The sequence below is a fragment of the Grampus griseus genome (assembly GCF_964374135.1).
Source record: "Grampus griseus genome assembly, chromosome: 11".
NCBI classification, from domain to species: domain Eukaryota; kingdom Metazoa; phylum Chordata; class Mammalia; order Artiodactyla; family Delphinidae; genus Grampus; species Grampus griseus.
In genome coordinates, this window is record NC_139005.1 from 56,932,559 (window position 1) to 56,948,431 (window position 15,873).

Here is a 15,873-nt window from a genome sequence, read left to right on the forward strand (position 1 = left end):
TCAGATTTTCATGGCAGGCACTCTTCACAAAAGAAGGCTTTAGGGTGATTTTCTTTTTAGTGGGCTGACAGTCAATGTGCACATCTTTTCCTTTTCAAGTATGGAACCTGAAATATAGGACCAATGAAAGTTTTCACATGCTAATATGATAATTCTTACAACTACTAGCCATTGAATGTATTCAATGTTCCAGCCCCCATGCTGTGGGCCCTTAGGAATTAGCTCTTTAAATCCTTAAACCACCTTACAAGGTAGTTACTATGTTATTAGCCTTTTTTTCCTGATAAGAAAAGGGACGCACAGAGAATTTAAATAGTAAACAGCAGAGATGGGATTCAAGCCCAGGCAGTCAGATTCTAGAACTTTTAAATTTTTACTATGCTACATGAGTTAGAGTGTATTTTTGCTGTTTCTGTAGTACAAGCATGTCATTTCAAACAAACTTTCCATCCTAAAGGGTGAGATGATTATCTTACATAAGGCACTTGGGATAGAGTGTAGCACATCATAGGGACTTAGGAAATAGTCCTTTGTATTTTCCTTCTTTTCTTATAAGGAAATCTATTTGTTTCTTCCCTATAAAATATAATGTTTATCTTGGTAGGAGACCCTTTTATTATATTTTCATAGCTTCAGTTAATGTCCAGATTTAGGAATTACAGAGAGATTTGTGGGGGAGGTGAACTGGGATGGGGGGAGGATGTCAAACTATTTTACTGAGGGGCTTGGTGGGGGGTATTGAGGAAGGGCTGGGAGAATGAGATCTGATGTCTTAGGCTTGGCCAGGCTCTCTCCAGCCTCTCGGTGGCCAAAAGCAATAGGTGGATGTTTTGGAAGTTCACAGTCCATCACAAACCTGCACACTTAGTCAGGCTCACGCCAAAGGTAGAGGAAAACTATGCAGATAAGATCAAATTGAAGAAATGATTTGAATCCAGAATCTCTCTCGGGCATGCATGCTTCTCCAGCATTGGCTCAAACACAAAAAGAATGAGAAATTGCTCCAAGATACGAGTTGACCATTTAGCATCTGACCTCTCCCACCCCTAGTCAAATAATACCTAACACTTACATGGCACTTACTAAGACAGCACAGTTTATTTTACATTACATTACCCTGTTTAACACACAACAACAACCCTACAGTTGTATAGTACCTGATTTCCATTTTAAAAAGAGGAAACTGAGACTTGGAAAGATTAAGTTGGCCTAAGTTACAGAGATAGTAAGTGATCACGCCTGGATTTGAGCTGGACCACAATATATGTGCTCTTAACTACTATCTTATTCTGCTAAAAGTCATCTAAAAATATGGCATTTACTCCTTTATTTCAATTTTCTTTTTACTTCTCTGCTTACACCATTTCATTTTCTTCCAGGGAGAATAAAAACACCGTCTTGAATCAACAAGACCAAGAAGGTGAACTACTTTAACTTAAAACCACATCTTTATATTGACGGATTGATGGCCTTTCAAACTAACTCATCATGATGTTTGGCATACTTTGTATTCAGCATCTTTCCCAGGTAAGTGAAAGTAACCCTAGTGATGGGAGCTGACTCTGTGCAGTTATGGGCATTGCTTCATGTCCCCTCTAGTCTTCATCTGGAACTGGATCAGTACTGCAGTGAAATAGCTGTAGAGTCTTATTCTATACATGTTGCTGTACAGGCCAGTAAATCACTGTGAGAGACTCTTACTCTGTGCTCATTTATTGATCTTTTCCAAAGAATCAGTAGTTTAGGGCTGCCTTAAGCCATTCTGCACATTTAAGTCAGCAAATGTACATTGCTTCAGGTCTGAACTAAGACAGAAAATAATTCATATCCCCACTGAACTTGGCATCTACTTCAGTGCAATTAGACATATTGATCTAGACGTATTGCTTCACGTAAACAATTAGTTTTGTTTTGTTGTTGGTCCATGTGGCTGCAATTTTAATGGATATCAACATCTTAATAAATTGAAGTCAAATGAGATTTGATTATGAGAAAAGTCTACATAGCCATTATGAATAAAAATTTAAATGGAAAGTGCTCATATTCATAATATAAATTTGCTAATTGTCATTCTGTGGCAAGTATCATCTCAATAATAGACACAGTTATATTATTTGGTCAATAAGCATTAGGAAATTTGATCTTAAAATAACGTATTACCATTAAATTTTTTCAGGCTATTAAAATCCCTTTTGTTGGGAAACATCAGTGCTACTCTAAGTGTGTCAGCATTTGTCTAAGTACTTTGAAGATGAAGAATGCACTCATGGCCAAGTGGGATCTTTCAAAATCGTCTTTTAAAGGGAAAAATGGCTTTCTCTACCTTTTGAATCAGACTTTACAGACAGCTTTTAAGCGATTTAACAATAAACTTACCATGAAACAACATCCATGTTATCATTAATACTAATGTCAATAAATGAGCCTTTGATGTGTGATCCCATCGGCTCATAAAAAGTGACTTTTTCTAATTCGTAAACCAGTCTCCATTCTTCAGGTATAAGCATGTCTCCCATAAAAATTGTTTACGGTTTTATAAAGATTTTGTCTGTATATAAAGAGACAGAAAAAATGTATAAAACCATCCAAATACTCAGAAATTTTCTGTGATCGTTTGGTTTCTGTTTGGGGGAATTAAGGGAGGGCTGGATTATTTTTGGTCTCCGTTTATTGAACCCACTGCCTCACACTCCCACCTGATTTTGAATGTGTAAGTGGTTCATGTTTGTTATTACAAGGTAGCTGATAACCAATCAGTAATCAGAGTCAGGGGTTCTGGGTCCATTCCTTAGTGCAAAACTATCACGCTATGTACCTTACCTAATTATCTGGTCTCTTTAAAATAAAGACATTCATCTCACTCCCATCCTGAAGTAGTACTAGAATATCATATAGGAATGTCTATCTATCTAGGAGGAGTTCAACAAACAACTCCACTACAATAAGCATCATGCCTATAGAACACAAACTTACCTTAAACAGACTATGTTTGAATGAAAGCTTTTCTGCCCCATTTCCACTTCTTTGTAACCAATAAATGTAAATTGGATTGAAAGAGCAGTAGTAAAGTCAATTCTACTCTTTATGATCAAAATGAGATATAATCTGTCAATATAAATTAATCATAATTTATTTTGTCTAATACATCCTGAATATGTTTAGTCATTCATTCAACATTTATTGATGGTGTACTAGATAACAAGCACAGTTCTATGTTATTGGTACATAGAGATAAAAGCTACAATTCTGTTATTGTCCTCAAATTTTTTAAATATTCATGTTCAGTGCATTAATAGAGAAATATACAGGGCCTAAAAGGAAAACCTAGGAAAGCTACTTGAATGAGGTGGGGTGTCACAGGAAGGGTTCTCAAAGTAGGCAATGACCAAGATTTGAAGTTGGAGAAAAAGTTATCTAGAAAAAGAAGCAGAGTTGGGTATTTAAGATAAATAGAACAGTATGTGAAAAGGATGAGAGGCATGGCAAACCAAAAGAAATTTGCTCTTAGTATGATAATAGTGTGCAAAGCAGAACATGATGACAGGAAAGAAAGATGGAGTTAGTAAAAGATTTTCCCAAGCTAATAAGTTTAGGTTTATTCTAAGAGAAAAGGAAATAGCTGTATTAGAGAATCTTATAAAGAAAGAATGTGATCGGGTATGCTTTTTCAAGTTTTACCTCTGATATCATTATGAAGGATGGATTTGATGGTAGGTTATTGTGAAATACTATATGAGAAATAAGGACCTAGCACAAGGCAGTGATGTGGACACGGAAAGTGGAGAACAGTTGGTGAGTAGACTTGGTGACCTTTTGGAAGAAAACAGCAAAGGTAGGGTACAAATTGCGAACTTTCAAAGACGTGAACGTGCCCCTGTATGCCAGCTGTTGTATTGTACTACTGTACTTTTCAAGGTACTGTACTGTAAAATTTTAAATGTCTTCTTTATTTTTTGTGTTTGTTTTTTATGTATTATTTGTGTGAAAAGTATTATAAACTTATTACAGGACAGTACTATAAACCTATTTCAGTAGAGTACTATATAGCCGATTGTGTTAGTTGGGTACCTAGGCTAACTTTGTGGAACTTTCGAACAAATTGGACTTACTAACATGCTCTCAGAATGGAACTCGTTCATATGTAGGGGACTTACTGTATACATATACCTATGCCTCAAATGCCAAAGAAGTAGACAGGTTTGTCCTAGTGCCTTAAACCCTGCTTGTAAATTAGCTGTATGAATCCTTTCATATAACTATAGCCATTCCCATATGTACAAAGCATTTCACTAAGAAGTAAAAATATAGCCAACCAGCAAGGCATTGGGCTGTATAGCATCTGGCAATCAGTTGGAAGGACTTTGCCACTGAGTTTATAAGTAGTTCAAGCTCACCCCCAGTTGCCCTTCAATTCCCAAAGTAGCAAAGTCTGTTTGAGATGGTATGTCCCCTGGGCATGTGAGACTCCTGGGGAGCAACTTGAGTTTTGGATAAATGAGCTCTGCTGAAGTTCATGCTGGAAGTGGCTAAGCTGACAAGGTGACTTGCATGAGTGCCAAGAAGAAACTAAATGCAAAAAGAGGAGACCAGAAATATTACTGTGTTGTTTTTATTTATTCAATGTATTTATTTAATCTTTAGGAGTTTTATGCCAGGCACTACTCCCCACCCCCAGTGCTAGGCTGGGCAGAATCTGCAGTAGAAACAGCAGTAAACAAAACAGACCTCTGCCTTCAAGTTACTTATATTTTAATGGGGAGAGGGGGAACCATATTAACAATATAAATAAGTAAAATATTTGGCATGATAGATGGTGAAAGACCTCTGGTAAAAAAAAAGTAAAGCAGGAGCAACACTATTTACAACAGCCAAGACATGGAAACAACCTAAATGCCCATCAACAGATGAATAGATAAAGAAGATGTGGTATATATACATATACAATGGAATATCACTCAGCCATGAAAAAGAATGATATAATGCCATTTGCAGCAACATGAATGGACCTAGAAATTACCATACTAAGTGAAGTAAGTCAGAAAGAGAAAGACAAACACCATATGATATCACTTATATGTGGAATCTTAAACACGACACAAATGAACACATCTACAAAACAGAAACAGATTCACAGACATAGAGAACAGACTGGTGGTTGCCAAGGGGGAGAGGGGTGGGGGAGGGAAGGACTGGGAGTGTGGGATGAGCAGATGTAAACTATTGTATATAGAATGGATAAACAACTAGGTCCTACTGTATAGCACAGGGAACTATATTCAATATCCTATGATAAACCAGAATGGAAAAGAATATGAAAAAGAATATATATGCATAATTGAGTCACTTTGCTGTACAGCAGAAATTAACACAACATTGTAAATCGACTATTCTTCATAAAATTAATTTAAAAAGTAAAGCAGGGAAGGGGTATCAGAGGGTTTTTGGGGGGTGGGATATGAAATATTAATTAGGATAGCCAGTGAGGGCTTCACTGAGAAAGTAACCCTTGAGCAAAGACCTAAAATTGAGGGATTAAGCCATGGAAATACAGAGAAAGGATAGTTCAGGCAAAGAAATAAAGAAAACTTTTTTGGGAGGTGGGCAAGTGCCTGGCATCTTCTTGGAATAGGAAGGAGACTACTGTAGCTGGAGAGAGACAAAAAAAGAGGAAAGCAGTGAGAGATATCAGAGAGGTAATGGTTGGATAGAACAGAGTAGAACTTGGGCCAGTGTAAGGACTTCGTTGAGTGATTTTGAACAGGAAAAACCAATTTGGGAGTTCTAAGGGACTCTTCTTTGAGGAATAGACATCTTAGAACATATTTTCCTATCCGTCTACCCTTTCTTTTGAGGGTGATGTTTCTGCAAATGACTTCCCTGATCCTCTTGATCCCATAGGAACTCTTCCCTCTTAAAGACTAGAGAAACTGACTATGCACTTCTCTGAGAATGAAGAGGCATCTTCAGAAGATATACTGAAGGTAGTCTCTGTGCCATCCAGAAAGGCCAATAGTAAGAACAATGTAGAAATTTGAAAGAACCTTTTCCAGAGCCTGATGAGAGAGTAATCCATTGACATCAGCTTCTATGTCTTATTAGCTATTCAATAGGAAAAAGAAAGCTTTCACATGAAAATTTTCAAGACATTCACTCCTTTGCAACTACAATACTACCCAATAAATATCATCTCCTGAAACAGAATATAGTTCTTTGGGAAAAGAAAGAGAAGAAACACTGAAGAAAAGCTATCTATGGCTCTTCCACATAATATTTTTGCCATCCATATTATTGGGTAGCTTTTAGCTGCCTTCTTGTATATTCCTGAAGTGGTCTTTTCAACAGACGTTGATGCATTATGTTGGTTCACAGAAAGGTAAAGAATGGGATGGGCAGAAGACCTAAATAGACATTTCTCCAAAGAAGATATACAGATTGCCAACAAACACATGAAAGGATGCTCAACATCATTAATCATTAGAGAAATGCAAATCAAAACTACAATGAGATATCATCTCACACCAGTCAGAATGGCCACCATCAAAAAATCTAGAAACAATAAATGCTGGAGAGGGTGCGGAGAAAAGAGAACACTCTTGCACTGTTGGTGGGAATGTAAATTAATACAGACACTATGGAAAACAGTATGGAGGTTCCTTAAAAAACTACAAATAGAATTACCATATGCCTCAGCAATCCCACTACTGGGCATATACCCTAAGAAAACCATAATTCAAAAAGAGTCATGTACCAAAATGTTCATTGCAGCTCTATTTACAATAGCCAGGACATGGAAGCAACCTAAGTGTCCCTCGACAGATGAATGGATAAAGAAGATGTGGCACATATATACAACGGAATATTACTCAGCCATAAAAAGAAACGAAACTGAGTTATTTGTAGTGAGGTGGATAGACCTAGAGTCTGTCATACAGAGTGAAGTAAGTCAGAAAGAGAAAAACAAATACTGTATGCTAACACACATATATGGAATCTAAGAAAAAAAAAAGGTCATGAAGAACCTAGGGGTAAGACAGGAATAAAGACACAGACCTACTAGAGAATGGACTTGAGGATATGGGGAGGGGGAAGGGTAAGCTGTGACAAAGTGAGAGAGTGGCATGGACGTATATACACTACCAAACGTAAAATAGATAGCTAGTGGGAAGCAGCCGCAAAGCACAGGGAGATCAGCTCAGTGCTTTGTGACCACCTAGAGGGGTGGGATAGGGAGGGTGGGAGGGAGGGAGATGCAAGAGGGAAGAGATATGGGAACATATGTATATGTATAACTGATTCACTTTGTTATAAAGCAGAAACTAACACACCATTGTAAAACAATTATACTCCAATAAAGATGTTAAAAAAAAAAAAAGAATGGGGACAGTTAGTGAAAAAGAATCTGGCACCACTATCTCAATGGTGGCCTCAACTGTCAGAAACAGTGTAGGATTTTATATAGTGTGCAATCACAGGCCTGGAAACATAGGTTTTTTACCCTGGCTATACTGTTAATTGGCACTTTAAAGTAATTACCAGCTATCATTTACTGGATCATAGTTTTCTCACCTGTACACTAAGCAGTTAGATGGACAATAATTAACACTTTTCTTGTTAAAGACATCTATGAAAATCAGCCGCCATAGATAAGAGTTGAGTCCAGGTTCTCTAACAAGTGCCATGCTCAGTAATTCGTTAAGGTTATCTTACCCAGAGATGTTAATTACACAGCATTGTACCCCCTCTTCCCCTTTTTGTTCCCACAGACATTACAAACAGATACAATACTTTCCACTGTTAAGGCAATCAGAACTCAGGGTTGGTCAGAATTTTTTTTTTAATTTTTTTTTTTTTTTTTGCATAGTGACTCAGGAGCTCATGACCAAATAATTAGAGATGACACTCAAGCTGAAAACAGTTTGCTACTTATCATTAGGAGAATGACAACTGAAGTCAACAGTTCCTAGTATAGCTACAAAGAGCACTCACATCCTGGCAGCCAATTTCTCCCATCCCAAAAGGGGTGTAACCTGTCATCAGTTCCACCAGTATAAAGTAGTTGCTGGTACCCTGGACATAACCGAAATGGATCAATTAGCTTTTCAGCCAAAGAGGCCTGACTCTATAGAATTCATTTCCCTTCTTTATAAAGCTCACTTCTCTCCTGAGAGGAAAACCTTCTGCAAGAGAAGCCAAATCAGACATTCAACAAGCAGAGACAATCACTGACTTCTTGATCTTTGCCCTCCCACTTACTCATTTTCTTATTACCCAAATCTACAGGAGCTGAGATCAAGAAATCTGGTTTGTCTCAGTTCTAATGAAAAGTCCTAACAATGTTATTTAGATAACTGTGATGAATTTTAATCTGATGACAGCTTGTGACCCACAAATTGCTGTTTAAATTAAAATGCATTCAAAATGAAACTGGCAAGACAACCACAATATTAAACTTGCAATCTGCTGTGAAAAAACACCTATCAAAAGCACTACATTAAATATGAATATAATTAATTTCTATACAGCATCTTGCAATTGAAATCTGAAGATAGTCTTCAATGCATTGCCTTATTAAATTCAAATTGATTAAATAGTCTTTTTTTTTTTTTGCAAATTAAGAAGTCAAAGTAGAGTTGGACTGGTTTGTCTTTGGTAATATACCCTTTTGGCAGAACTCCATGCATAATCTAGGGCTACAGATGCCTAGGTTTCTCCTTTAATGAACAAAAGTCTTCTATTTCCTCAGCCCAAATATTCATCTACAATAAATTTAGAAATGTTTTCCACCTGCTTAGTTTTAAGTTTATCTATAGCTTTTATAGCTTTTAAGCTATAATTACTCAAGATATATTAAATGTTATCTTTAGAAATGTTATATATTAGCTTTAAAAATAACGACACTAAAATTTTTCATAGATCAGCTAAATCAGCTAAATTGATAGGAATTGAGGATTTTTCAGTAACAGATGTTTCTATCAGTGCTACAATAAAACAATAACGTAAATAAACCTCAACCCAATGTGTATATTTTCATCCTATATTTCAACATTAAAGAACTGTATGTGGTAATGAAAGTATTCACTATAACTGTTTGCAAATAATTTAATAACCAAGTCATAGCTATTTCTTAGTTTTCCAAAAGTGTCAAAGAACTCCTGAAAATTCCACAATATAACATCATAATTATACAATTAACATGGGTACTTAATTATAGCCAGAATGTCCCTAACCATTACTTGTTCAAGAGATTCACAATATGTTAAAATAGTATTAGCTAGAAATAAGGAAGTACCATATTTCACTCTCATTATCACCCACATAGAAAAGGACTCACCCACACTCTTTTTAAAAGATAATACAAAAATTGTAATTTTGCAACCATTATTTTTATTCATTACCCCTGGAATGTAGTACATACTCTATAAATGTTGGTTGAAAGAATGAATGAACGTCTGTGGTTGGATAACAGGCAAACTCTAGGAAAATACCTAGTCCTTGATTGCTACAGGGATACTGCATGGACAACTGCTGTCGCAGCAGGGTTCCTAAAATCTCTCTGCCATATTCTATTTTGGTTCACGTGTGTGTAAAAATGATAAAGGATTCAGTCCAGCAAGTCCTTGCATTACATAGAGGCTGCATGTATCCAAAAAGCAGGGTCTGTAGCAACATCGCATATAAAATTCCCCAGGTACTTCCTAAGGTTTGCTTCCATACAAAACCTGATACTGGTATCAAATATGTTTATATTTGGGAATTAGTCTCACTGTCACTCCTGGCTAGACCTCATCTAATCTGTCCCAGGGACAGTGCCGACCCCGGGGTTGTCAGCTTTGAAACTGTGATTGGGTTTCTGTCTAGTGCCCTCGCAATCTGACCATGATGCTGAAAGAGAAGAGAGGGTCTTATTTTAAATCTTTCGTTCCTCTCATTGGTTTAGAAAATTCGACTGACAAGAGCAGGGGCCAAAGGAGCCTGAAGCGGCATCATTAATGCGAACCATGTATTTCGATCTTTGCGGAGGAGATGTGGTCCATCAGGTTACAGCCAGTGCGCCCCTGTGAGCTCTCGCTAAACCAAGAGACCTTACGGATGTAGCCGCTGCAGTAGAAAAGGTTACATTCAGTAGGATGTCTTGTCTGCCTCCTGAAAAACTGACAGTCAAGTGCAGAGCCTAGAAACAAAATCTGGGAGTCTACATGGAGGGGAGGGGTGGAGCAAGCCAACCTCTATTCGTACTGCAAATGTTCATACGAGGTAAGGAAAAATCAAGAGCTGATTTTAGCTTTAAGTTTTCGGCCGCAGTCTTCCAACAGGTGCATGACTCCCTCACCGCTTTCCTGTCAGCACTGTCCTGCTTTGCCTTCCTAAGGCTTTCTTCGCGAAGCAGGCTTTTCCTACAGCCCTCAAGCATGTGCAGTCTCCCAGCGCATCCACATCTCTGGCTCTATGCCCGGCAACCCCTTACCTGCAGCGTGAAGAAGCAGGCACAGCGCAGGGAAGCCAACCGCCCTCCGCATACTGTTTGCATTGAGAGGCGGAGGAGAAACTCAGCCACGCCGCCACTTCAGGCAAAGTGTTATTGGAAAGAGCCCCCGCCGATGGTCCTCTGGTCTCCAGGATTCATTCGCAGGTCCTCGGCTCGGGCTGGCAGAGCCGTGTGTGGCGCCCACAGAAGGAAGCACCAGCTTCGCCTCCTTAAGAGAGGAGAGGAAGAGGAGTAGGATGCGGCGGCGAGCTGGGCGGCGCAGGGCGGGGACCGACGCCCTGGGAGCCGCTACTGCTCGGCCTTCTGGAAGCTCCGCAGGCGCGGAGGGGAAGGCGCGGGGGGGCGGGGCGCACTCCCGCGCCAGCCCTGGAGCCCGGGGCCAGAGCAGCGCGAGCAGCAGCTCCGCCGCGCCGCGGCTACTGAGCATGCCCAGCGCTGGCCCTCGCGCCGCACGCACGGGAGTTTCAAAGTGAAATTCCATTTCTCCGGGTCTTAGCTGCGGCTGCGAGGGGAGCAGGCTCCACCGCGGGGCGCGGGCGGGGCGGGGAGAAGCATCTTGGGACGGTTGTCAGGGGTACAGCATCTGTCCAAAACGTGGGGGTGGGACTAGATGAAGGCCCCATCTGAGGAACCAGAGGAGAGAGCCTAAGAAAGTGTCAACCCCTACACCCACCCTGCTCCTTCCCCAAATCTTGGTTTACACGTGGACAGAGCTCATTGCTAGCAGTTGACGCTTCCTGGGCCGCAGATTGCCCAGCTTCTCCAGGCTGCCTATGGGAATAGAGTACAGGTGTCTTCCGCTAATCAGGATTGCCAGGGGGAGCGGTCATGGGGCAGCCTGCTGGGTGTAAGCAGTAAACGTGCATCCTGGGGGTGCCTTCTTTCCAACACGGTCCCTTTTCTCTTTCGCCTGTCTCCAGCGCGGTCCCTGTTTTTAAACTTTCTCAAGCTCAAAGTCAATGACCATAGTGACAGAACTGGGATATATCCATGTAATTGAAGAGAAGAAGGCACCTTTTTGTTTTTTGGAAATAATTATCTTCAGTCTCCATTTTTACTTTCTAAGGGGAAAGATAATAGAATCACCTCTGTAACTGGTCTCCTGCCGTGCAGCTCTGCGTCTCTAGGGAGTCTGCACCAGGCTAATACAGGTGTTCCTCCCCCCTCATCTGTGACATTGGAGTGTGGAGATGCTTCTGTTACTCCAGTGGCTAATTACTCCTAGTCATGAAGTCCCTCGGCCAGACTTTCTCCATTAACTATCCCAGCAACTCTTTTCTGCCTCTGTGTCTTCGTGGGATGCTATTGCCCCTTCCCCAGTTGCTCCCACTTGCTTCAGTACCACATTCATGTTTAAAAAGGTCTAACCTTGATCTCACTTTTCCAGAAAGCCCTGGGCTAACTCCAGATTACAATATTTCTCTTCCACACTTGAATGTATAGACAACATTTGCTAAGCATTGCCTCACAACACAGCCCAAGGCTCCCTAGGAACTTCTGCATCTTTGTATTACTTAAATTGAACACAGTGGTTCTAAGTAAATAAGAGGTAGGAGTAAGTGCTTGTTGAATTGAACTGCATATCTCATTCAATGCTTTCTTCCTCCATCCTCTGTGAATTGGGACAACTAATGGGAAACATGCTACCCACAAGAGCTTAAATTAGACAGGATGTCACAGGATCAGAGCCCAGGCAGTATCATTTCCTTTATAATTTATTTTATCTCTAGCATTGAGAGGCAAGGCTAGGAATTACACTCAAATAGTTGAGAGAAGGGGGAGAATGAAATTTATTTTTAATACGTTGACAGGACTTCTATGCTGAAAATAGAGATAAATGCAGCTTTACTACTCCACCTCGTCCACTTCCCCACATGGGTGTGTCACATACCATTTCTGTGGCACTACTGTTTCGCCCAAAACCTCTCTAAGCTGTAACCTCTTTCCCTACTGTAGATTCACTTTTCCCCAGTATCCTCTCCCCACAGCATATATCAGTTTCTAACATACCAAAAGAATTACTTATTACATCTATCATTTATTATCTCTTTCCTTACCCCCCTTCCCACAATGGAATCCAACCTCTACAATGGCAGATATCTTTGACAATTTTTTTTTTTTTTTTGCGGTACGTGGGCCTCTCACTGTTGTGGCCTCTCCCGTTGCAGAGCACAGGCTCCGGACGCGCAGGCTCAGCGGCCATGGCTCACGGGCCCAGCCGCTCCGCGGCATGTGGGATCTTCCCGGACCGGGGCACGAACCCGTGTCCCCTGCATCAGCAGGGCGGACTCTCAACCACTGCGCCACCAGGGAAGCCCATCTTTGACAATTTTATTCTCTGATATATGCCAACTGACTAGAACAGTAGTGCCTCACACAAAACAGGTGCTCAAAAAAAGGAATAAATCAAAAGCAATTAGCTGATAAAATTCAATTTGACAATTATCCTGACCCTTTGGAATTCTTACTAAGTAGATATTTAGCTGTGTTTAAAAATTAGAGGAGTAGCCCTTCTCATCTAACATCAGGTACTAGAATTGCGGCAGGGCTGAGAGGTGAAGTGAAATAACTGTAGTCCACTTACAGTGGATGTGCTTCTCTTATTTTCTTCCTCCCTAAAAAAAAAAAAAAATTTACCACACTTTCATAGCTCTCCAAGAAGAAAATGCACATACGGTAAAATGAAGAAATGCTGCTATAATGCCCTGAATCCTTTGCTTTCCCACAGATAATCCCAACATTTATTTCGGGGGGGGGACATTTAAAGTTTCAAATAATATAATTTTTTGTGACTTTGCCAAAAAGCATTCAGCCAGCTATTTATTTTGCCCAGGGGTGCAGGTAGCTGAATTATTAAACTGTGCATGAAAATCCCCTTCACAGCAAAATTCCCAATTTCTAATTCAACTAGATATACTACTAGAATAGTTCAGCATGGTAAAAATAACCTCCAGATGTAATTTTGGTGACTGGATATTAATTATTAATTTACTTGTAAAAGATAAAGGAGCAAAAAAATTCATATTCCTTGGTGAGTTGACCTAATATACCCTCAATAGATTTGATCCCATGACATGTGAAGTCAATGGACAGTAAGTGAATTAGCCCATTAGTGAAAAGTCAATCCCTTATTTCTTTGAGACATATTCTCTGTGAGTCCATAGATGCTGCTTTCCCTTGACCTGTGATCTAACACTAGTGAAGGCAATTTGGTGTTTTAGAGAAGAACCTTGGTTAACAAACTGTGCCAAGATTTTAAAAAGTTCCAATGTAAAGAAGCATGGAAATTAATATGAGAGAGCCATGCAAATTGGTACTGGCCTACAGAGCTGTGTCCTAAAGGAAATCATTTACATTTTGAAAGAGAAACAGAAAATTAGTCATGTGCACTTTTTCTCCCCACAAAATGCACAGTCTCTGTTTCTTATGAAGTGAGAGTCAGGAAGAATTTATACAGGAAAGAAGCCTTTCAGAGCCTGTCCTCAAACCAAATATAACTGCTATGAGCTTCCACATTAACATGTCTATAAATGGATGACAACCATTCATATTGGCCATCTTTCCCCAGGACACTTTAAAGAAATTGGATCCATTGACTGTTAGAGTTTCTTATTTAAATTATTTGATTATGATTATGATTTAAATATAATGAGAGCTAACACTGTTTACTGCTTCCTGTGTGCCAGGCTCTGCTCTAAGCATATGGATGTCCCATTTAAACTTTATAACACCCCTACAAGGAGGCATTATCATCATCTCATTTTAGAGATGAGACAATGGAGGTACAGAGAAGTAACTTGCCCCAAATCAAGTAGTAGGTAATCAACCAAAAGGTAAACTGGTAGAGTTAGGATGCGCGATCAGATAATTTGATACCAAACCACTGTGATATACTACTGCACATATAATAAACATAAATAGTGACAGTTGTAGGCAGCTCACTAGAATTAGATAAGGGCCAGAGCAGAACACTGACCCTAGACCTGGCAGTAAGGGTCTGGTGAGACACACCCACAGGAGATGGTCTCCAGAAAGGTGAAGCACTGCTTGTGGCAGTGGACTCCGGGGTGTAGCATCTAGTGAACAAAGACACACAGCAGGCAGAATCACGCTTAGAAGAACTTAAGGAGAAGGATGCTTAAAGTAATGGAGAGCAGGATAGAGGAGTTTATCTCTTTTTTTTTTTAATGGCTTGACTTTATTTTTATTATTATTTTTTGGCTGTCACACAGCACAGCTTGTGGGATCTTAGTTCCCTGACCAGGGATCAAACCCGTGCCCTCGGCAATGAAAGTGCGGAGTCTTAACTACTGGACCGCAGGGGAATTCCCAGAGGAGATTATCTCTTCTTGGAGGGTGGCAGCAGAGGTGGGAATGTGTAGCAGGCAAGAAGCTGTTAGTGGAGAACAGTAAATGAGCCGAGCCCAGCTGGATGAGCAAGTTCTAACTGCTCTGCATGAAGAGAGGCTGTGGGATGGTGTGAGCTGGTGCAAGAGACGTGAGACAGTGAAATGACTTCAAGGAACTTACCAAAGTGTACAGGAGCAATAGGTGACAATGCCCAACATGTTACTGAGATCCATAATGTACTTACCCTGCACCATGCTTCACAGAGCGACTTTATCAATCACGAAGTCCCTTTCCTTTTGCCTGAGAGATATCTACAGATAAGAGGGAAAAAGAAGGGCAATAATTTATCTTTACAAATTAAAGAATTGATGTGAATTAAGCTGTATTCAGAGTAGAATGGCCCAGGATCAAACGGAATGAACTGGAAATTCACGGGGGAAGACATGTTCAGATGAGTGGCTTCACCATTAATTTTTAAAAATATTTTTCCTAACCACAAAAAAGCAGAACAATCTACTCCTCTGTATGAGCATACAGTGAAGAAAATGGTGAAATAAAAAGTGCACTAAGAATGAGGAAGAAAAGCATTACAATTTACAAAATATATATTTTCACACCAAACTCTCGCAAGAGCTCTGGGAGGTGTTACTCTCCTTTTGTGATGGAGGAAGAAACTGAAACTCAATAACGCCAGTAATTTGCCCATGGTCATCCAGCCAGTAGGTGGCGTAGCTGGGATCAGAAGTCAGGACCAGTGACTCTAGCACTATGCTTTAACAACTCTGTTGTACTGACTCCCTGATTAATGGAAGGACTTAACTTCAAGACTTAAGTGGAAAATGCAGTGTTTTCAACTCAAGAAACAGACTTCAATCAAGATGGTTAATGACAATTAAATTTTACAACCTAACACAGCTCTAGTTTTGCTAAGATTTATCTATTTAAAGTGTTTGATACACGCACACGTACACAAATACATAAAGACAGCAATATGTATTCTAAGAAAAAAATTAGGTACCCCAAATAAGGTATATATT

General features: G+C 39.9%; 1 protein-coding gene across 1 annotated transcript in view; it reads right to left on the reverse strand.

Moving 5' to 3' along the window:
- Positions 1–10,967, reverse strand: part of PTPRR (protein tyrosine phosphatase receptor type R) — a gene marked incomplete at its 5' end in the record, with an annotated part of 254,829 nt that extends 243,862 nt beyond the window's left edge. The window contains 4 exon segments of the mRNA XM_082666172.1: positions 10,466–10,547; positions 10,551–10,704; positions 10,706–10,735; positions 10,840–10,967. Of these exon segments, the coding sequence (XP_082522298.1) occupies positions 10,466–10,547; positions 10,551–10,704; positions 10,706–10,735; positions 10,840–10,967 (394 nt within the window).
- Between the last annotated feature and the right edge of the window lie 4,906 nt (positions 10,968–15,873).